The sequence below is a fragment of the Chiroxiphia lanceolata genome, chromosome 11 (genome assembly GCF_009829145.1).
Source record: "Chiroxiphia lanceolata isolate bChiLan1 chromosome 11, bChiLan1.pri, whole genome shotgun sequence".
Lineage (NCBI taxonomy): Eukaryota > Metazoa > Chordata > Aves > Passeriformes > Pipridae > Chiroxiphia > Chiroxiphia lanceolata.
The window spans coordinates 18,221,564-18,244,563 of NC_045647.1; the positions used below are offsets into that span (position 1 = coordinate 18,221,564).

Genomic DNA, 23,000 nt, shown 5'->3' on the forward strand with positions numbered 1-23,000 from the left:
TGTTTAAAGAAGCTGTCATGTATAAGGAAAGTGCAGCTAGAGCAGCAACCCCGTTTTGCAGTTTATTTATTAAATGTGGAACACCAAGTGCTATTCCTTGTCCTTTGTGTCCCTCCAGGTGGGTTTTCAAGCAGCTGTATGACAAAGGACTGGTGTATAGAGGTGTTAAGGTCATGCCTTTCTCAACTGCCTGCAACACCCCACTGTCCAACTTTGAGTCCCATCAGAATTACAAGGTGAGTCAGTATATGTGTATGTTATATGTTGTAATCATATTTCTCTATTGTGTTCAGTTTGGATTTGAAAAGCTTTAATACTGATTGCTTGGTAGTACCTAAGGATGTCATTACACTCCAAATTGTTAGTAAAAATCCAGGTAAATGGGTTAGTTTTTATCATGTTTTGCTGGATTTGTTTGGATCACTTGATCTGAGCCTTTTTGCCTGGTCTCAATTACAACTTACAGATGTTTAAAGTACACACTTTGTTTTATTCTGGGAAATTACTCCCTCACTGGGCTCTCAGGGTGAGTGTTACACTGTGTTGGGTTTTATGCTGAATTTTTAGAGGAGAGCTGCAACTGTCCCTGTCTGTGCAGATCTGAAAAGAGGAGGGAGTTGAGATCTTCTGTGAGGGGATTAATAAGTGATGTCAAAGACTGTGTAGCAGTAGGATAATGGCTCTCTATTAATTTAGACTAGGAAATTCCAGGCAATGTTTTACCCAATGTAATGCACGATTCACTGGGATTTATAAAATATTCCTTTAAAAGTGAATGACTAGATAAAGTAAGTGCAGCTTCTTGTTTGAAGTTACTCATGTTCACATATGTGAAGGCACAACTTGTGTCTTGGTTGTCCAAATTTCATGTTAGTTTGTGGATAAAGGTTTTGCATCCCTTCCAGTCCTGACCCAGGCCTCCTTATCCTTCTGTCATAAATCCTTCACTTCTGTTGTTGCAGCAGAGAACTAGCACAGATTGTACATCTGGTTTCTTTTACATCTTGCCTAAAAACAAGGCCAGTGTGCTGGCCAAAAATAGTATTTTTAAAACAAATGTTTAAATAGAGTTGTAGTACAATGCAGCCCACAGATAATGGAGCTTTCAGTATTGCTGAGGGGTATTTGTACTGAAGAATAAAGGGTTTGTGATTTATGAAAGTGAGATTTGCAAAGATATCTTGGTATTTGTGACTGTCTGATAAATGAAGTAATTATTTTGCTTGTCCCTATTAACTGACATTTCATATGGGCTCAGATTAATGAGGTGTGGTTAGAACAAAGACTATTTTTTTTTTTTTTAATGTATGTGCCCCTTTTCCATAGAGCCAAAACTCTTCTCTTTTCTTGAGTCTTAATGAAATATTTAGATGCTGTTTCTTACTCTAGAACCAGTAGAGTGTGTGGTGGGGGTGCTGCTCTGCCACTTCATGCAAAAATTATCCTTCTTGTCTGCTAGAAGTGGCGTTTGTGGGCTGAAATGCTGAGGGCCGTGAGCTGGCAGGATTTGTTCTTGCTGAGCACAGTCTTTTTGGGGTGTAAGGCATCTGTTGGCTTTGTCACTGTGGAAATCAGCCTTTAGCTTCTGCTTATTGGTCCTCTGGGAATTTGAACATGGGTCAGCAGCAATGGGACACAAGAAACGTGTTTAGAAACAGAGTTAGGTGTCTAATGTACATTCGAGTAAAGCGTGTCAGCAGCTCGTGTTACCTTTAACTGAAGAAGTGGTGTCTTAGGTAGATTTGTAACAGATAAAACACTATACAGTGCCCTTACCTGGCAGCCTGGATGCTATTTTTTTATGCTTTGCCCATTGTTTTCATCTGCCTGATCAACTCTGTGTTCAGAAAATGAAGTGAGTGGCCCTCAGTGCTGCTGAGCAGACGGGGCTGTGCTGAGAGCTCGATCTTTGCCTGGTATTGAGCACAGTCCGTGGGTTATGTAATATTTATGTTTTACTGTTGACTGCACCAGATGTTCACAGAAAATTCCCTCTGGAGCAGCCCTTAGCTCAGACATAAATAGCTGCCTGTCCCATGATGCCATTAACTGTTCCATGATGCTGGATGGAAACCAGAGCTCCTCGCACGAGACGTGCTGAGGCGACAGGACCTCTTGGTGTGGGCAGGGCCTGTGTGCATGGCACCCTCTTTCTGTTTGGCATTTAAAATGAATAGTGAAAATTTCACATTTGCAGGATGAGGCTCGCTCTTACCATCAGCTTTTCATAATAGGTGAAATGTGAAGTGACTGAATAGGGTTGTACTCGGCTGAAAGAAAAACTTGTTTTCAGGGCATTGTTTTGACTCATTTGAAGGTGAAGTTTTATAGAGTAGCTGACAAAGGTCTCCTTCCCTGAGATTTCTTTTACTCCTAAATATCGATATACTCTTGTTTTTAAGTACCTCAGACTTTTTTCCCCCCTTGTTAACAGCAATGAGTCATTTTATGTGATGTCTGTTCTTCCTAATCACTGACTGTAGAGGAAAATGTGGGAAAGGCTTTGTGTAGCAGTATCCAAGAAACTGCTGATTTTCCTGACACTTGAGATTGATTCTAAACTTTTTAAAAGGGATTATAAGAGGTACCTGAGGGAACTGGCACTCAGTTCTCTTGGGTGTTTTGGCAGCGAATTCCCAAAATCTCGCTGCTAATCTTGAGTTTTTAACCCTGTAGCCTTGTTGGACTGACAGTCTGCACTGGTGTAACAGAGGAACTCTGACTGCTGCTCTCTTCTGGCTTTCTGATGCTGCTACTTCACCCTCTCCCACTACAGTGATGAATGAGGCCAGTTGCAGGATGGCTGTGGGTGGATGGCAGTAGTAGTTAATATGTCTTAGATTTGCATTTTTTCACTAATACAGGCAGTCAGCCTTTTTTGCCTCCCTCTCTTTTTGACCCTTTGGCTTTATCTTGTTTTTCAGGATGTCCAAGATCCTTCAGTGACTGTGAGCTTCCCACTGGAAGAAGATGCCAATGTTTGTCTGGTTGCTTGGACCACTACTCCCTGGACCTTGCCCAGCAATTTGGCCCTTTGTGTTAATCCAGAACTGCAGTATGTAAAAGTGAGAGGCAAGTGTTAGCTGAAGGTGACAAAGAATAAACACTTCTTCCTTCAGTGCCTGCCAATATGTACTTATGTTTTGTATTGTGGACTGTTTTATGCTAAATTGGTAGCACTTTGGGGCTGAATCAGTGTTAGTTTGAAGGATGAGATTTATTTCATATGTGGCTGATTTCTGGCTGCTGTGCCCTTGTTATTTTACAGGCACTGTGAGGACTGCTCCCTAAAAAATACTGATAGGTGGAATAAAGAATGAGAGAGACAGGGAGGTGTGACTGGATGTCCAAAGCTTTTTTTCTCTCTTCCTTTCTTGGGGCTCAGACTCATGAACAACTTGCTGCTCTGTGGCAGCTGAGTTGCAGTAACTGAACATCTCTGTACTCTTTACCCATAACAGACCCAAGATGGCACATCCTGGTCTCAACCTGACTGGAATGTCTGTTTTTAGCACAAATGTAAGGCAAGGTGTGTTCTGTGCTTTCCAATATTCGAGTACATTTGACTGAGTGCCTCGGCTCACTCGTGGCCCAGGTGGTTGTGCCTGGCTGAACAGGTTGTACAGGGAGGTGATCTCCTTCAGGAGAGCACCAGCACTTCAGGAACTGTGTACAAGGACCATTTAAGGTGCCTCAACAATATAGGCTGTTGCTTTTCTTGTTACTGCTTCAAGGAGTTTTCCAGCATTTGCAGTTCCATTTTTTTCCAGTTGGCAGTGGAGTATGTTATGATGTGCCTTCCTTTTCACTTTGCAAAGGAATAGATTTTATCCTTGAAATGCAGTTGTCTTTAATGATACTGTCATCTACAAACACACCTCCCTTTTTTTTTAATTTAAATAAAATACTAGGTAGGAATTTCCAGTTCCAACATAACCATGTGTATCTAGTGTGTGCCTAAGGTGATATTAAACATGAAGTTGTGCAGGCCTTTACAGTGAACTCCATGTGTTTGGATTTTCTTTCTTCTAAGAGAACTAAATATATGTCAGTTTTCAAAGGTTTTAATGTAACTGTGGTCATCTTACAAAGAATTGCTGAGTAGTTTGAGAAATAGCACCAGCACCTGCCTGAGATGCTGAGTTCTTGGGTTTAGATGTCTGTGGCCACTGCTGTGGGACAGTGACCCTGATTAAATTGGCAGGGTAGCAGTCTGAATAAAATTTGTCATTGAAGTTAAAAAATCAGGGTTTTTTTTTGAGTAGAAAATGAGTTTCTTTCATAAAATTTAATTTTTTTTTGTCCTTTACTTCCTCTGTAAAGAAATCCAATCATGTAATTAACTGGAAGAGCAGATCTCAGAAAGGCAGCATGGAATGCAATTGTTACACCCAATGTCCACTTAATAATATTGATTTTATGTAGTAATTGTCTATCTTGCAGTTGTTTCCCTCTGTTTCAGCTACAAATATTGGAACTTTTCAATTGCTCTTTTGTTTGGTTCAATGACAGTAGACAAGATGGGGTATTTCTGTCTCTGGAACAGCAAAACACACTGAAAATCAGTGGACTGGTTTTCATCCTGTGGCTTCTGTTTAAGCCTAACTTTTGGAAAGTGCTTTTTAAAGTCACTGAATGGGGAAAGGAGTATCTGGAAAGTAATGGTTGATCAGCAGGATTATTCTGGGCAATTTTATAGCTACACTGACACCATCTTGCATATGTTGAAAGGTTTCATAATGATGCAATGAGGGGATTAAACTGAGATTTGTGTAACTCTTTGTTTTATTTTATATTCTAGATAATGCCACAGGGAAGATTTATGTTCTGATGGAATCCAGGCTGATAGCACTGTACAAATCTGACAGTGAATATGAGATACTTGACAGGCAAGTCCATAAACTATTACACTTGCTAACTTGCAGTGTTTTCCTAGATCAAAAGTTAAACATTTCAAGAAGATGGATTTCCCTGCATGTGTGTTTCTTGCAAAAATCTATAAGATATTGAAATTTACTGGCACAAAGAGTTTTGTGTGTGAAGCTACAAATAGGATAAAAGTTTCCTTAGCTCTCTTTGACAAAATACATATATTGGCTTCTCTTAAACCTTTTGTATAAAACATCACCCTGTTAAAGAGGTAAAATACAACATATATTTATTTGCTCTCTTTATTCAGTCCTATGCAGTAGGCAAACAAACCAACCCCAACAAAACCCCACACAACACAAAACCACAATAAAAAAGAATTGTAGACTAGAAAATTTTGAGAATAACACCATTTCTTCACTGGCATTAGCTATTTTTATCTTTATCTTTTTTTTTTTTAAGAAGCAATTGAAAGCTTTGCATTTAAAAAAGGAGATTATGTCTTACTTCAGCTAAACAATTGCATGTAGTCATTGAATTAGGGAAATAAAGAACTGGCTTATATTGTGATAGTTGAATAATGATTATTTTATAATTCTGCATTGATTTCTTTCACCCCAACTGAATGCTCTTGATCTCTCACTTCCTCTGTAACAATTTAAGCTGTACTCAGTTTATAAAGATGATTTTCAGTGCTCTCATTCTTCAGAATTGGCTGAATTTCCCGTTTCCATATTTTTTTTTCCTCCTTTCTGAGTCATCAGTAAAACCATTGAATAGTGTCAGTGTTATGATAATCCTGCCAGGATACCACTGGAAGTTTTCTTTTGGTCTGATACTGAATTAACAACTTTTTCTCTGGAAGTGATGATGTATCCACCAGTTCAGGTGTTTGTGTGGGTCAGAATGAGATGTCAAAATGTCAGAACTCTTACTAACATTCAGATTTAAATCTTACCTGCTTGCCTACTATCTAGGGTGGTTAGTCTGCCTAAGAAAATTTGGTTTGTTGTGGCTTATTCTTGACAAGTTCATATTGTGTGTTCTTTAGCACTTCACTTTTTAATCACCTAAAGTTGAAGGTGGTTGTTAGTCTGCCTGGTTTTTAGCTCCGTCATTACTGCAATTCCATCATGAAAGAGAGGTATTGTATTCTTTTCCAGGCTTTTGAAGCCTCTTTAGGGTGTCTAATGACTGAGCCTTCTACCAAACCCAGTCTTTTTTCTTAAATGCTTTTTAATGCATTTCCTTTAGACTTAAACAAAAAAAAAACAAACAAAAAAACCAAAAAAACCCAAAAAAAAACCCCACCAAAAAAAGGGCAAGCTGGCTGTATTAAATTTGTTGATCTGTTGTCTTTTGATTCCAAATCATTCTTTTAATGGAATACAACCAATTTACCTTCGGTCTGGTTGCAGTTATTCTGTATCCAGGAAAGCACTGAATAATTTTGGCCTTTTTTGGTGTGGTATTTTTGTCAGAACTGTGAAGAACCTGCTCTCTGAGGCCATCATACACATTTCAGATGTTGTTGCTTGTGTCTCTGGTTAGTTGTGTTTCTAACACACTCTCTCCAGTCTTTGATTATTTTTTAAACATGTCATTTTTTTTACCTCTGCCTATCCAAAAGGCTCCTGGCAATTTTTATTCTCCTTGCAGAGCAGAATATTTTTCTTCTTTCTGTATCAGTGCTACAGTCTTCTTAAGCTGATTTTTTTTCCCCTCTTTGTTATATAATAAATTAGTTCTCTCAAATATGAATTGTGAGACAATTAGAAGGTAGCTGGTAGTTGAATGGATCTTTGAAAGATTTACATCTATGAGTATATAAATTCATGGAAATGAACTTTCCCATTTCTACTTTGAACTTTTTGCTTTCTTTAACTCATTTCCAAGTTCTCAAGCAGTCAGGCCCTTGAGGGAGAAATTCATGCAACTGCACCAAGTGCCAGGCTGAGGTCAGGGGATGATCTGATAGAAAATGTTGTGTCGGAAATAATCTGAACTTCCTGAGTGCTCTCAGACTTCCCACCCTCCCTCAGGCCTGACTTTGCTCTGCCTTTTCCTCCCAGGCTTTAGAGTGGGAATTTATTTCCCTGTTTCACTGATGAGGTGGCTTCCACCTTGGTCAGGATACTTTCAGCTGCTTTGCACAAATGGATTGGTCTGGGTGTATTACCCCAGTTTTGGCCAGGGAGTGGCTTGTTTTGTTTAGCAGGGGTAGATAAGAAATGACTGAGCATTTTCCTCCCCTTGCATTGCATTTCAGTCCTTTTGCATATCAAACATTTAATTTCTTTACACTGTTTTCCACTGTTGTCTCTCTTTGGATTCTGGAAAATTTGAATTCTGGACTATCCAAACTAGAGATTTTTGGTCTCTCAACAGTGAAGAATTACTATAGTGCTGTTAAATGAGTCTTATTAGTGTAACTTAGGTCACAAGAAAGCAGCACTGTATAAATCTTCAGCTTGAAGTCCAGGACTTCAATAAACAAAATGAAAACCAGGACTGTGATCCACCACCTTTGCCTTTCACTGACTTTCTGTTAAATAAGAATTTAACTGCCCTTTTTTTTTTTTTAGCCAGTTCTAGTGCTTCACAATCTGCATCTGAGCATTCCCATATCTGTGTGGCTGAGCACTAGGATGCTTTTCCCTCATCTGATCCCGATTAAGCACCTCAAACATTCCTAAGGCTGTTTGTAATATAAAATATATAAACCATCTGCAGAGCTGTGGCTTAAAATAGAAGTCTCCCCTCTTCCTAGAGGATATTGTGTGTGCTGAGCTGAGGAGTCATGCTCTTTAACTTGGCATTAGATAGTGCTGGAGGTGCTTTCTGTGCCATGAAACAGCTTTGAAGAGTTCCCTACTTTGAAGTAGTCAAGTGTTTTATGGTTTGACCATTGTTTGGGAAGTTATAGATCAAGAGCATAGGGAAGGACCACAGCTGTGACACTGTTAGTTATCCCATCTGTTAGATTTAAGTTATGTTTTAGGTAGATTCTTTTTTCCCCAAGTTGGACAATTTAAGTACTTTCAGGAGAGTTCTGAGCTGTGAATCCCAGCCTAATCACTGTCTTTGCCAGCTCTTGTCAGGAGCCTGAAGGGAGCCACATCTACAGGCTCTGTCTGTGTCTTACATTGCTTGTCTGGCTCAGTTGGTCCCTCAGTTGTCCCTGTCTGTGTTGGATCGTTCTCTGAGATGCCCGTGGAGAGTTTGGATGCCCAGTTTTAGCCTAAGGAATGAGGCATCTGAGCTTTAAAGACTGCAGTGCCCTGTTTCACAACCTTCTGTGCACATCACCTCAGCTGCTTTGGGTCAGGGCTTATTCAGTTCTGTTGGACATGCTGGGCTGAAGAGCTTCATTCTTATGAATACTGTGTTTTATCCAGAGGCTTCTTGCCCAGCTTTACCAGAAAAAAATTGTCATTAATGCTTAATTCATCTATTAATTTACATTGATTGCTTGATTAAAGTCTATCTGATAGAAGTGTACCTGATGACTATTAGCAGAGATGCACTGAGAGACATTGATTTTTTGGTCCAAGTCCAAATTGCCAAAGTGGCATAGAAAAGGGAAGCAAATATTGAGGGAATAATTTTTCTTCACTTTATGAAATGAAATTCTCTCAGGGATGGGGAAAAAGTAAATAGGAAAAAAGCAATTTTCGAGTTGTTAATTTGTTTCCATGTAAATCTTTTTCCTCAGGTTTCCTGGTATTGCTCTTAAAGGCAAGAAATATAAGCCACTCTTTGAATATTTTATTCAGGTAAGATGAACAAGTTTGGTGTTTGTTACAGGATGCAAAGATAAAAATAAACCCCATTCTCAGTATTCCTTGTTTATATAAAGAAATCTTGTGTCCTAATAATAAACTCCAGGTTGTACTGAAGTACTTTAAATCCTAGTTAAAGGTTGAAAAACAGAGTGCTTTTTTCTGTATTTTTTTCCTTTAAGTTTTAAATACACACGGAGTAAGAATTCAGTGATAAATAGAAGTTTGATTTCAGATTGCAGAGAAACTTTCAATCCAAATTAATAAATAGGCAGTATTCTCTCAGCTTCTCATCTGTTGAGCTGCTCTTGTCAGCCTATTAAGTCCACAAGTTCTGTCTTCACAAGAGAGTGACTTTGGCTGTGAATAAGTCATAGACATGTGATGGTTTCATTGAAGAGTTAAAAGCCTTTGTTGGAAAACCTACTGACAGATCAGATTTATATGGATACAGCATTTAAACACTGCATTAAGTCTGGTGTGGTTAATGGCACTACAGATAGTAGAATATGTAGCAATAGGAGAGGGGGGTAGAGAATTTTTATATTTTTTTTTAAACAATCTGATTAAAAATGGATTCAATTCTTCCAAGAGAAGAAGTGGATTTACAGCACTGCTGGCCAAGCAGCTGGTAACTCATGTAAGGGATTTGGTCACTTGTGACACCATCTGTCCTGAAGCCTGTGCAGGAGTCAGGGTGAGAAAACCTCTGTAGGGAGCAGGGTCTGATACTTCCAGTGAAAAGTCGAACACAGCTGAATCTGAAAAATTGCACTGTGGATGTAAAGGTTTGGAGTGGACACATCTTGTGAGTCCTGCTGTACTTGTAAGGAGCAGATGGGCATCTTACCATTTTTTATTTAGAGCAGAGGTCTTATCTCAAAATATTTCTCGTCAGAACAAGCCAAATCTAATATTTTGTAGCATATTTGGTTCAGCTGTGACTGCAGTAATGTTTTTTTACTATTTTTGGATTAAGGAATAGAAAATAGCTCTTTTATTTTTCATTAGCTATGTCCTGAGCACGCTGAAAATTGTCAAATCTTTTCTTGGCAATTTTTTCTGGATATTCTTTTATTTTTGTTTGGTATTTACCACCCTCTTATTCTGTGAGGGATATAAGGAAAATGTGTAAGAGCAAACTATAAGACTGTAGACTATAAGAGCAAACTTTTTTTTTTTTTTAAAGTTAAGAGGTATAGTGGGCATAAAAAATGCAAGGAGCATCCTGCACCTTTCTTGGTTGTATCCTCAAGTTCAGGAGTGTATTGTTCACAGTCTGTTAAGCACAGAAGTGTGTGAAGATCTGTGGCTTGAAGAGTAATTGACTTTAAGGCCTTCTAGAGAGGTGTTGGATTTAATCACATTTGACACTGTTCAAATGGAGGATACAGCCTGGGTGTCTGGGCTATAGGAAATCGTTAAATGTCAGGAATGTCACATTTTACTGTGTCACTTATTTTCAGTGCAGCTCTTTGGTCTTATGTGTGGCTTGTGGCACCCCGGGGTTCTTAAGAATTCTGTTTTGCTGTGTATGTATGTGTGTGTGTATATATATATATGAAAACCATCTTTTTGTGTTACAGTGCAAGGATAAAGGTGCCTTTTCTGTGGTGGTAGATGGTTATGTGAAGGAGGAGGAAGGCACAGGTGTTGTACATCAGGCTCCCTATTTTGGTGCTGTGAGTATGAACTACACAACTGCCACGTTAATTTTGTTCCACAGGCATATCTTGGCTTTCCAGCTCCTGGGGACTGTCTGTCAGGGTGATTGATGTTAAACAGTCTTCCCATTTGCTCCTTACAAGTGTAAGAATGCCACGTAGCACTGTATTCTAACGAGCTCTCCTGGCGAGGCTCTTGTGTCCCTTGATTTTGGTTTTTGTTGTGGGGTATGAACTCACCGTTGTATCTTCTGAGGGTCACTGATCTCAGCTTTTCTCAAAGTCTAAAGTTAGAGCTTGAAGAAGGACTGATCTGTGGCACTGATAGTCCAAAGTGGCTTTGCTAAGTGATAATTTAGGATGGTAACAGCAGTTCTGCTCAGCACACTGCCCCTCTTCAGCGTTTCAATGTCATTACTCGCTGAGCTTTTAGAGAATGAGAAAATGCTTTCACTGCTTTTGTCCTGAGACTTCATCCCTTGGCGTGAAAGGATTTTGTTGCACTCCATTCTTTTTTTTTTTTTCTGCCTTTATTGTCCTTTCCCTCAGTCTGTTCTTTTCAAGGTTGAGAGGAATAATTTTTCATGGATTTAATCATTCCAGTTTTTAGACACATGAATTAAATGCACTACTTTAGGCTTATTGTCCTTTTTGTATCATGTCCTGTCTTCAGCCATTATCCAGAGATGCCCTCAAAAAACTTGCAGTAGAGCTGCCAGTGCCTAGCAATTACCAATGCTTGGACCATGAGCTCTCTCATAATTTCCAGAAGCTGTTGGCATTAGGAACAGACCTCTTTGTATTCATGTGAAATAGCCCATCCTTTTCTGTCCTTTTTCCCCTGCATTTTTCTGAAGGGTACATCCATTGTGGTGGTGTTTCCCTTGTCAAGATGAACACTGATGTGAAAAGATATGCCAGCTTAATATAGCTGTGAATAAAGGAAATTAGACTGGGCTGTGTTAGCAGTTATAAAGAAATTAATGGTAACTGGGGAAGTGTCTTAGGGAGTGTAAAGCCTATCCCACTGCTGATCCTCAGACTCTTCCCTATAGCTAAACCTTGGATTTGCCAGAGGGTGAGGGAGCAGACATGGTTTTGAGTCAGGAGCTCTTGCTGTAGGAGGTGAAGGAAGGGAAGAAGCTGCCAGTAGAGCAAGAGCTGTGGAAGAACCTTTCCCTTGGCTGCTCTGTTGGTGGTTTGTGTGTTTGCACAATACAGTGAAGTTGTTGGAAAGGATGACTGTCCAGTCAGAGCAAGGATTATCTGCACTCTTTTATTTGGTTGTGTTATAAGCCCACTGAGGTTTTTAAACAGAGGGGAAAAAAACCCTTTTCTCTCTCTCCTTCCCTCTCTCTCCTTGAAAGTTAGCAATTACTTTTAAAACCTTTTCATTAAAATAACATGAAAGGCTCACAGAGGGTCCTGGTTTGGGTGCAGTAATTCAGTGTACAGTAGGCTCTGTGTAGAATAGAGTGTTACAGAGTTGGCATTATATGTTGGCCTTTAGACAAGCTCAGATGAAAGGGACATAGTTCATGATGGCACACAGGACTGTCTTCCTGATTAATTGGCTCCTCTGCACCTTCCTGTGCTGTTGTGTTGAAGGTGAATAGGAAAGGGGTAAGTGGAGCAGGAGGAAAGGGTCAGAGGAGAAGAAATAGAGCACAGTCCTTCACAGGAAGCCTCATAGCTTGTCTCTATTCCTTTCCATCATCACTATAAATAAGTCCCTTTGATAAATGGAGATCGACAGTAAGTTGTTTTTTTTTTTCTTTAATCCTACTTACTGACTCATATTCTGTATTGCTGATAGCTTAGAAATGTATCCTTCTCCAACAAAATAAAAAGTAAAAATTCACCTTCATTTAGTTCCAGGATATGTAGTTTCATTGCCTTGTGTGATGCATTTGCCAAATACAAGCTACCACACAATATCAGAACACTCTATTATTTCATTTCAAAAGGCATCAAAATTAAAGCTCACAGAACAAGACAAACCTGTATTAAAAACTCGGTAAACTCATTGTACCTCCAGATTAACATGACACTAAAATTCAGCTGCTCAGGCATTTCATCATATGTAGATGTACCTGCAGTCAACTGAAAAAGCTTCGGTACCATTTTAATTCACAGACAGATTTTTAATTTGCAGTACTTCTAATGTGTGTTCAGACTGAGTCACACAATTTTCATAGATCTTCTACTGATGCACTTTTAGTGCACTGCAAAAGTGTGCCTGTTTTTTGTTGAGGTGCTGAAGGTGAACCTTTTGGCTTCACATTTTTGTTGTTTTGTTAAAATTTCAGATGAAAAAGATTTTGATTTCTCATCAGTGAGCTGTTTGATAGCTTCTACTTCATTCATTTTGTGTATTACAACTTTTGTATGTAATCTTTTGAGAGATTTAATCATGGCAGGGGTACAAAAGTGAACACTATGTCTTCTATCCTAGAAAGAATTGATATTTGTTTTAGCTTTTATTTGAGTCCATCACTTGTGGATTTCTGTATGTGTTGTGGTTACTGAAGCAGATCTTCATTAAATCAAGTGGCAGGTCAATCTGAAGAACTTTTCCATTCAAGCTCTTCAAAAGAAAGGAACTAACTGTAGAAAGCCAGAACAACAAAGCCCTTTCTCTGTCACTGGGTGCACTAGTGATGCAAATGGACCTGAGGCACCTCTTGGCTGGGGTCCTGTGAGGTGGCAGGTTTGTTTTGATGTCTGGGCAGGGTTGTGAGCGTGCCAGGCTTTGTGGTCTGTGCTGGCTGCTTGTTCAGAGTCTCTAACAATGCCCTGCCCAGGCAGGGCTGATGTGTGCCCTGTCATTTGGCCTGTATTTGCAACCCTGCTCGCAGTACCTCAGCAGTGACAGCTGAGGGAAGGGCTTAGCTCAGCTCTGTTGGCTGAAGGGGCTGGGTGATCAAGTGGAGGCAGAATAATGGGGATGGCTGAATAAAGCTCCTGGAGAGGGGGCAGAGGCTGTGCTCTGGTGCAAAGGAGTGCTGCAGCTGAAGGGCTTGGTTGTTTCTGTGTGTAATGCCTTGGTGCATCAATGGACCAACTTCCCTGTCTCTGTGTATGAGTTTCATCTGTAAGAGCAGCATCTGGCAGATCTGGCTTGAGAGAGCTGGTGGCCACAGGGACTAGTGGGTAGGGTGGGAGGTACAGGGTGAGGGCCACTGAAGGGGTCTGGAAGCCCTGCCCTGGCACTCAAACCTGGCTCCTCACCTGTGTTGGTTTGATCTGGGCAGTTCAGGGAGCTGTGGAGCACTGGCCTGTTGAATCCTTATTTACACACTTGCTGCTGGTGTGGTTTCCTTGACCAAGGTGCACAGGTTGCTTTAGAGTGCAAGTCCTGGGAAAGAGCTGCTGTGTTTAGTGCCAGGTAAATGAGCTGTCAGCACAGAGGAGGGAACAGTGCAGCTGCTGCCAGTTGTGGCAGGTGGGGTCACTGCAGCTTCTGTTTGACACTGCACAGACCTTCAGGTTTTGGCCTTGGAGTCTGTGGTTTCCTTTATTTTGTCAGAGCAATGATAGAGGAACCTCTGAGACTCCAAAAAGCCTGGATGCAGCTTAGGCAGGGCCTTCTCATTTGAGGAAAATGAAGTGATTTGAGGAGTGTGTTGGTCTGCAACTGTTCCCTACTCCCTTCTCCTCCCACTCCCAATAATGTTCTCTTGCCTTAGGGTGAGAAATTGGGTCATCTGGGTGATAATTGGTTAAGATGTGGATTTACTGTGACTTCAGACTTTAAGTTAAAATCTGAACCTTTCTGTCCCAGTACTAATTTTGTTTTAATCTTTTCTACGATATCATTATTGTTTAATGATGTTCAGGAAAGTCTGGAGTGACCCTCTTTTTTTTTTCTTTCCTTTTTTTTTTTTTTTTTTACTTCTTACTTGTACAGGAAATTAAAAATTTAAATGGAGACTGGCCAGGAAGGAAAAAACCAACGATGTCCATGTGTGGTTCTTGGTCAGTAGTAGCTTTGCCTCTGGGCCAACAGAGTTTGAGAAACACAGATTTAAAGGCTTTGGATCTTTTAAGACGTTCAGAAAATGGGATTTCTTGTGTGAAGTGCCAGAATTAGATTGATTAAAACAACCTGCCTTCTAAAAAATGCTGTGTGGGCTGGTGAGCTGATCAGAGCTCTGGCTGGGACAGAGGATGATGTAGTGGTTGGCAGGTTCTTTGCTATGCAGTGGGAGCCTGAAGCTGTTCACTGCATGTGTGTGTGTATTTACACACATAAAATACATGTGTGTGTATATATGCATTTAGGTACCTAAAAAACCATGCACATATCCCCTCTACTAGGTGAGAGACCCTATAGTCTGAAGAAATCGTAGTTTTTTCTCATGAATAAAACTGCAATCCTACAGAGTCTTTTCCTTGCACATTTGGGATTAGTGAAGGCTGAGTGTTTTGCTGTTCTTGCCCAGTCATCACGTTTTCTATTCAATGTTTAAATTCTTGTTTTGGGAACGGATATTTTAACCAGTGCTTTGTATTCCTACAACTTGCTGCTTGTCTCTTGTAGGATGATTACAGAGTCTGCATGGATTTTAATATCATTCAGAAGGATTCTGTGCCCGTGTGCCCTGTTGATGCATCTGGCTGCTTCACAGCAGAAGTGGCTGACTTTGCTGGGCAGTATGTGAAGGTCAGTGGTCTTGGAGAAAGTAAATTACCACTTTATTCAAGATAAATTTTATGTATAGTAGAAATGTTCCTGTCTTTCTCCAAGTAGGTTTGTCTGCAGTGTGTGCCTGGTATGTGGATAAATTAAAATGTGTTTTAACGTTTGCAGCAAGGTTGGATTTGTTTATTACAGTAGCTGAGAAATAAAGAATTTGAAGTGTAAGTAATGTTGTGTATCTGTGGTGAGAGGGGAAAGGTGTGTCTCCTGTTTGCATCCACTGCAGAAAGAGCCTCACACTTGCCTTCTTCCTTTTGGAAATGTCATGCACACAGTCTGTAGGCACATGTGCCTCCCTCACCTCTGGATGACTCTGAATTTACACACATCATCATTCAGTTTCTACCAGCCAGTTAATGTTACGTGACCTGTTAGAAGAGAGAAATCCAGTCATTTTCCCCTCTTGTGGGATGTGTTGCAATGTGAATTTACTTGCCAATAGATGCCAGAGAATCCATGTAAAAGCAACCCACGTGAACTCCAGATTGCTGCAACTGCAAATCCCTAGCAGGGAGTGCCTCTTAAATTCCATGTCCTAAGAAAATAATTTGGGTTTAGTCCTGCTGTTACAGTTTGATAGCAAAAGCATGTTCCTGTAAACACAATTTACTTGAAAAAGACCTAAAAAAATTTTGTGTTGCATTTGAACTTAATCATCTCTCGTTGCTTCCTGCTATATATTAAGGCAAGTAGAACACTGGAGGCTCCATGTTTGGTTTCTTGCTGGTAGAAATCTGAACATAAGGCTCTTGGAAAATATTCTTATGATGCTGAATTTTTACCTTATGGATATTGCTGTATCATAAATCTGTGTGTGTTTTCCCCCCCCTTAATGTCATATTGATGCTTGTTTGTTCAGTAGATGATCTTAAACTATTAATATACACCTTTCACTTTCAGCTTAGCATGTAAGTCCTGGTTAGTTAGTGAGGTATTTATTATAAATAAATATACATTACCAACTTCTGAAATTCAGTCACATTAGAGGAATGTGGTGTAGCGAAGTTTAAGTATTATGTAAGAAGCCCTATGTGACTTCCACAAAATGAAAAGAGTCAATAATAAGATTTAAGATATTAAATAATGTGAGTGCTGGCTTGTACTGGTGCTGCAGAAAATTTGATTTTTGTACATAGTTGTGTGTATATGGAAACAGAGTTAAGGGTAAAAAAAGGCCTATATACCAGTATTTGGAGAGCAAATAACTTTGGAAATTTAGTGTTTTATGGTGCCTCTGTAGTAAATGTATAAATTGTACAGAAGTGCTTCAGATTTTTTTGTGCACGTGTGTGTGAATGCTGGATTACTTACAGGGTTTTTTTCATTAATTTGGGTGTTGGAGACAAATCCTGTAGGAGCTCACTGAAAGAACGAAATCTGTGTTCCAAGGACAATCCTCTGTTCTCATTTTAGGATGCAGATAAGAACATCATTAAAGTACTGAAGGAGAAGGGCCGACTGATCCACAGCAGTAGTTTTAAGCACAGCTACCCCTTCTGCTGGAGGTAAGGACAGAGGCACATATGACTTTGAGGCTGAGGGTTCTGACAGAGAACTTGGTCAGGTTTGTCTCATTTTTACCCCTCTCTTCACCTGCTGAATTTTTTAACAAGACTAAAAGTAACATGAGTTGAGATTATTGATTTAGGAGAGCTCCAATTTTGGTTCAGTAATCAAGTAAATTAATTTTTTTTTTACCATAAATCTGATGAATTTAAATGTAAGACTGAAAATTTTTTCTGTTATGATTTTACTGGTGTGTTTTTGTAGCTTGTGTGTCTCGTTCTTTAGTGTTCCATGTACTACCTTTTGGAGATGGCTATAAAAAGTCTAAAAAATCTGATTTTTTTCTAAGCAGCTGAGTGGTGGGAGGGGATTTTTTGGTACACTTTGTATTGTGTCCAAGTAAGTTTATCACAGAATGTGTTCAGATGTTTGCATTAAAGCTTTCCATGTTTTGGATAAAATGGCTAAATTATAGTTGTTATAGTTACTTCTTTTTAACCTTGTAAAATGCCTTCTTTCTTTGGAGTCTGGTGGAGCCCAGTTGCTTATAGAGTGGAAACATCTGTATTTTTGATTAAAATGGAAGTTAGCATTTACCACTGCAGGGGGTAGTGAGTGTAACACATAAATAGGCTTTTCTGCTCTCTCATTCCTGAACAGAATTCCCCTGGTCAGGAATAGCAGTTGATTTGTTCACAGTACCTTTGGAGACTTCTTGGAAATGTTTGATTTTGCCGACTAGAAGTTCCAGATTAGCTCTGGAATATCAGGGGAGTGGTTCAGCACAGAGGCCTGTCAGGAATCTTCCCTGGCAGAGTGGGAATCCTGCATGTGGAAGTCTCCACGGGCCTTCAGTATCAGTGAGCAAATGTAGGTTTTGGGTATGAGGAACACAGGCTAGGCAGATTTAATCTGGAAATGAAGCATGTTTTTATTAGCATCCTCCCTGGTTTGAACTGTATGTACAGTTGCTGTTGCAAAACCGAGGAGGGGGGGAAAAATCACCGAACAATGTCAGACTGAAAAAAAGAATCATCAGTAATCTGTTAGCAGGAGAATTGTATTAAACTTATACTACAAGTCAAGACACATTTAAAATACCTAATTATCTGAAATGACTTGAAGATTTTAAGTCATATCTGATGCACACAGCATCTGTACTGAAATAATTGTGATAAAAGCTCTTCTCTCTCTCTGGCTTTAACACTGCCAGGTGAAGTGTTTTAACAGTGTGCATTTATCTTTTATCTGCAGCAAGAATAACCTTGGCTTGCTGTTGAATAACAGGCTTGGTTTGTTTCTAAGAGCTGCTTGGAGGAAGAAAGGGAGTTGCTCTTTGAGTGTTGTGTCCTTGAGGATTTGGGACAGTTTTTGAGGAATGGAAGCCCCAAATCAAGCAACATTTGTGTTGTTCTTGTGTAGCAATTCAAATATCCAGTCATGGCCTTCTGAGACAAACCAGGAATGGAGAAGTGCTGATTCTGAAGAACATCCTTATTCCTGCCACTCTGTTGACATTTTTGTTGATTGATGATAAGTTGCAGGCAGCACCTAGCAGCAAATTATCTGGTGGGAAGAACAGAACAATGGATTCTACTTGAAAAGCTCATTTCACTGCCATCACAAATCAAACCATAATTGGAATATGCTAAAAGTAGAAGAGTAGTTCTTAACTTTGAACATAGTTATAAGTTATTTTGATTAATGGAAGAAAACTTTGAAATCAGACTCTTCTTCTTAATGTACATGCTTTTTGCTGAAATCAGGCAGCTGTTGAACACTTGGTATGTTGAGAAATTTGCCTTATTTTTACATATGATGGAATTAGAGTCCTTCTCTACATTTTCTTGTTACTGTGTTATGTAATACTTTTCTGTCAATTAAACTTTAGAATATAGAAACAATAACTTGGTGAGGACACAGTAGACGGTTTTCAGTTAGAATTTGCCTTTATTGGAATTGCTGAAGATGGGGAACATTGCTCAGATCCACTCTGTTCACATGTGAGATCTTGAGTCTGAATGGTCTGGGCAGCAGTTTAGCAACTGGAATAGCAGAGCTAATGAGCATGAGAGCTGAAGTGTCCCTCACAGCTACTGCCTGCCATTCCATTGGGAAGCAGTTTTGGGAAGCTCTACCAGTGACAGATACAGAGCTTTGTCTCTTGCAAGCCAGAGAAGGCAAGGCCAGGAAGCATCTCTCATAGCATATGCTCAATTACTAATCATTTGGTTCCTAAATTACAAGAAAATGGAGTAGGAGTAGGATCACAAGTTATTATAATGTGATTACTCTGAGATATTTCTAAAGGATCTGTTTGTAAGGAGAACAAAACTTTGTTCGGTTGAAACAGGGAGGAAGGTTTAGGCAGGAATTTTATAATCATCAGCCTCTGATTTAAGGTCTGTCTGGGTGATTTTACCCTTTGTGTTGATGGAAAACACAACCCAGCAGTGGATGTTTGTTGTTTGATTGTACATCAAAGAATTGAATCCGGATTCAATTCAACTTTCTCACCAGCCATGAGGGGCAGAAATGTGGAAGGTTGAGTAAATTTTAGTGTTTTGTTCTCTCCTGTCTCCTGCTGAGGCACTGCTTGGCAGCACAGATGGAATAAAAAAGTCTTCAGAGAAACTGTGCCATCTCCTCTTTCTTACTGCCATCAGGTAGGTGGAGCAGTACTCTGTGGATGCCCTGGAATGGTTCTCAGGTGTTACAAACTTAGTGTCAGGTTGAAAGCCCGGGAAATGGGTCCTGCTTGTCCCTTTGTCACAGATCCCTCTGGTCTGAAGCTGCTCGGTGCACTGAGGCCTGTGTGCAGCCTGTCAGCTGCTCCCTCCTCACACAGGTTGGGTGCCAGTTTGTTGTACCAACCTTCTCTCTGCAATATGTTAAGACCACGTGAGAAGATGTTGTTACCAGGTTTTATTCTCCTTGTTTCCAGTTACTCAAGATCTTGTGATGGCAATTCATCATTCTTCAGCACTTCTGAAACAAGATGCTCAGTGAAACTCAAATACTTCTGGAGGACCTTGTAGCTTGGGGAATACTTTCTTTCTTACTGTGATCTTGCTGCTGTGTGAGGAGTGAACTGAACTGTTCCCCTTTTTAGGTGTTAGGCCATAATTTGAGAAGCAAACTATCCTACCTAGTACATTTGCATTTAATAGCTTGGACATGACTACATTAATATTACTTTGAGCTCTTACCATTTCCTGTGAGGTTATAGATACTTTAACACCTGAACAGATTGAAACATATAGGCTGTAGTTAAAAGGAAATCACTTCTGAAATACAGTATTAAGAGAAGCAGTGTGGGTTTTATTATTGGGCTTTATGCACCGAGTCCAGGTTTTAAGGTTTGAAAAATCTTTGCTGTAGGTTTTCTTCTGTTGGTCAGGCAGGTGCACCTTTAACAAGTGCTTGGGCAGCAGCAATTTTAATTTGCATTATAATCTCCAGTGGTTTCTGCATTCCAAACGAGTCCTTCCTATGGATATAAGTTAAATTAATTCAGCTTCTAAGATGGGTTATTTGTAGTAGTGACTGCATGCAGGAGATAACAGTAGTTTCTCAGGGTCTGTGTGAGTTATTGCTGAGCAAGTCTATTGCTGAGTTCTGTAGCAAAGTGACTTAAACAAAAGTAATATTTTTAAGCAACATTTTGTGGGGTGGATTGGTGGTAAGGGAGAATGAGCTTCTTGTCCCAGTGTTGTTGGAACTGCTCTGTACTTATAGAAAGATTCCATCCCCTAGGGTTCACTCTCCCCCTTAGAGCCGGAATAATGGGATGGATGTGAAGGACTAGAAATGTCTGAGGTCTCCTCTAGTGACTTGTGCCCACTGTTTGATCACAGGATCCTTTAGAAGGATGTTATGCTACTTGAACAGCTAATCAAGACCTTAAGCAGTTGTGTTCTGGAGCAGATAAATCAAACTGGGTTGAGACAGTGCAGTCAGATGCTTAGAGATATTAATTTTAGTAAGTAATTTAATGTATTTATCAGTCTCTGTGCTCTGGCCTGTAGTGTCTCCATTTCTAACCAATTCCAAGTTGTGAAACTGTTCTCCTCCCATATGGATTTTAGTTTATTGGTTTTTGAAGTAAGAAATATGTTAAGACATCTTTAAAACCTCTTTTGTATGCTTATTTGGATCTCTTTGTTCCTTTCTCCTTCTGGATGGGACTTTTTTCTAGTTAACTCTGGGTTCTGTTACTTCTTCTTGATTTATGATGGTTATTTTAAATGCAAATAGTAAAATACATCATAATATTTCCTGGCTTTTCAGATCTGTATACACATAAAACAAGATGCAGAATGAGCTCACGTGGAAGACTCAAATATGGCTCATTAGTTACTGAAGTTCATGTTGTTGTGTTATGTAGGAGCACGAATTTCAAATTCGAGTACTGTTTGAACATTGTCATGATTACTGGTGCTATACAATTTCCTTGATTTACTGCATTTGGAGGTTATTACATTTATTTTTTTTCAGGATTTGATTTTTAAAATGGTAGCTCACATAAGTGTAACAGTTTGTGTAACTTAAAAAACAAAACAAACCCCAACCTTTGTAACTGTGATTAATATATCAGGAACAGTGAATTCAGTCAGTGGAAAGGGGGCTGTTGTGTATAAAACCACGTATTACAGAGCACTTGATAAATAATTCAGCACTTAAAAGGGTTCTGTTTGTTTTACTCCCTTCCCATCACCTTCCTACAGGTCGGATACTCCATTGATATACAAAGCTGTGCCAAGCTGGTTTGTCAGAGTGGAGCACATGGTGGAGAAGCTACTGGAGAATAATGCTCAATGCTACTGGTAATGTCTCCTGCATGTATCTTCTCCCTTTGCCTGGAACTGGGTGTGTGTGCTGGAATTCTACAAAGCTCTTTCACTGTTAGTGTGCTAACTTTGTATTTCCATTCTCTCCTTTTGAGCCATTGCTACTGGAATGGGGCTGGGACCAGCTTTTAAACAATGTTTTATCTCAGTTTTAGCAAGTAAGGTTGAGTAATTACTTGTAATTTATAGTGAAAATACACTACAGGATCATTAAAATTGTCCTCATGTCATGTTATACAACCCTAAACAATTCAACATGGAAGAAACTGCAGAAGCAGGAAAGTGCACAGTCAAGCTTCCCAAAAAGCTCCACCTGAGAGAAGAATATAGGCAGCTTAACTCTGGGTATATATTGTTCCTAAATAAACTAATTTTTAGATAAGTTTTTCCTTTTCATCTAGTTATTGCAGATGAGGTTGATTACTTTGTCATAGGTGTGTTTGAAGAAGAAAAAAAAAACCCCAACCCCCCCTTCTCTCACGAACACCCGCGAAAAATCCAACCCCTGCTTGTGGAACTGTTGTAAGTAAACTGGGTTTCAGAGGGTTAAATAAGAATTTTACACTGATGACCAAAATGACATCTTTATATGTATACAGGGAATGTGAAAAATGCATGAGAAATTTGTGTAGAAAACAACAGGTAAGTTTTAAGTAAAATGCAGCATTAAATTAGCAGTCAGAGGGAACTCTTGGTGCTGGTGGCCTTTTTGAGAGTCAGTCATGGTTTTGTGGTGTGTCAGCAACAAAAGGATCTTATCCTTTTGCACCTTCATAACCTTTATTTTTATTTCCCTTCCTCTCATCAATAACTTGTGCTTGGAAGGCTGAAACCAAGTGGAGAAAACTTGGAAATTAAAACCTCATTCAGTCTTTCCTTTTGAGGGCTGTGGGGAGAGTTGGGATCCCCCCACTCTTCCACCACAGGTACCTCTGACAGTGTTAAAGAAGGTGATTCAACTTCCAGTGAGCAATTACAGCTTAGGCTGTGGGTTTTTTTTTTTCCTGGACACTACTTAGCAATTAAATTCTCCACGAGCAGCTTTTGCATAACTGCTTACGTGGTACAAGCACTGTAATTACTGAAATATGTGGGGAAAGTTAGTGATCCATAATAGACTGTCCAAAAATGCTGCAGCGTTGGTTTGCTGATCAGCACATGCCCAGTCTGGATATGGAAGAAGAGTTTATAGATTAGTAAATGTTGCTTTCTGTTTTCCATAGCAGAACATACTGTGATCCTTCTTTGGGGGAAAAATAAGCTGGAGAGGCGGTGAAAGTGTTTGTTCTTGGCTTTAATTAGCTTCCTCAAGATGCTTTCACTGTTGGGATGACAGTAGACCTGCATACTTAATTCTCACATGAACATCAGAAAAGTGGAATGATCCTATTAAGGAAATGTTTGAATGGGTGAGGTGGTTTTGCTTTTCCAGGAGGCAGAGCTTCAAGGAGAAGCTGCTGAGTGACCTCCCTTCACCCAGGAGGCATAAGTAAGGGTTAGTGATCAGTTTGAACCCTGCCTCTCATACATATTTGGGGTTTCAGTGGTGGTTTTTTTTAAGTGCTGAGTAGTGGGGGCACAAGTGGAAGCAAATGTAGGAGCTGCTGTTCCAAAGGTTGGGTGAGGA

General features: G+C 39.7%; 1 protein-coding gene across 2 annotated transcripts in view; it reads left to right on the plus strand.

Moving 5' to 3' along the window:
- The window catches only part of IARS1 (isoleucyl-tRNA synthetase 1), a 97,852-nt gene that overhangs the window by 18,999 nt on the left and 55,853 nt on the right, over nucleotides 1-23,000 (plus strand). For both annotated transcript variants that reach the window (XM_032698972.1, XM_032698970.1), the window contains exons 7-14: nucleotides 119-236; nucleotides 2,925-3,072; nucleotides 4,802-4,889; nucleotides 8,585-8,645; nucleotides 10,238-10,333; nucleotides 14,859-14,981; nucleotides 16,431-16,522; nucleotides 21,251-21,349. In XM_032698972.1, the coding sequence (XP_032554863.1) occupies nucleotides 119-236; nucleotides 2,925-3,072; nucleotides 4,802-4,889; nucleotides 8,585-8,645; nucleotides 10,238-10,333; nucleotides 14,859-14,981; nucleotides 16,431-16,522; nucleotides 21,251-21,349 (825 nt within the window). The remainder of the gene's footprint in view (nucleotides 1-118; nucleotides 237-2,924; nucleotides 3,073-4,801; nucleotides 4,890-8,584; nucleotides 8,646-10,237; nucleotides 10,334-14,858; nucleotides 14,982-16,430; nucleotides 16,523-21,250; nucleotides 21,350-23,000) is intronic.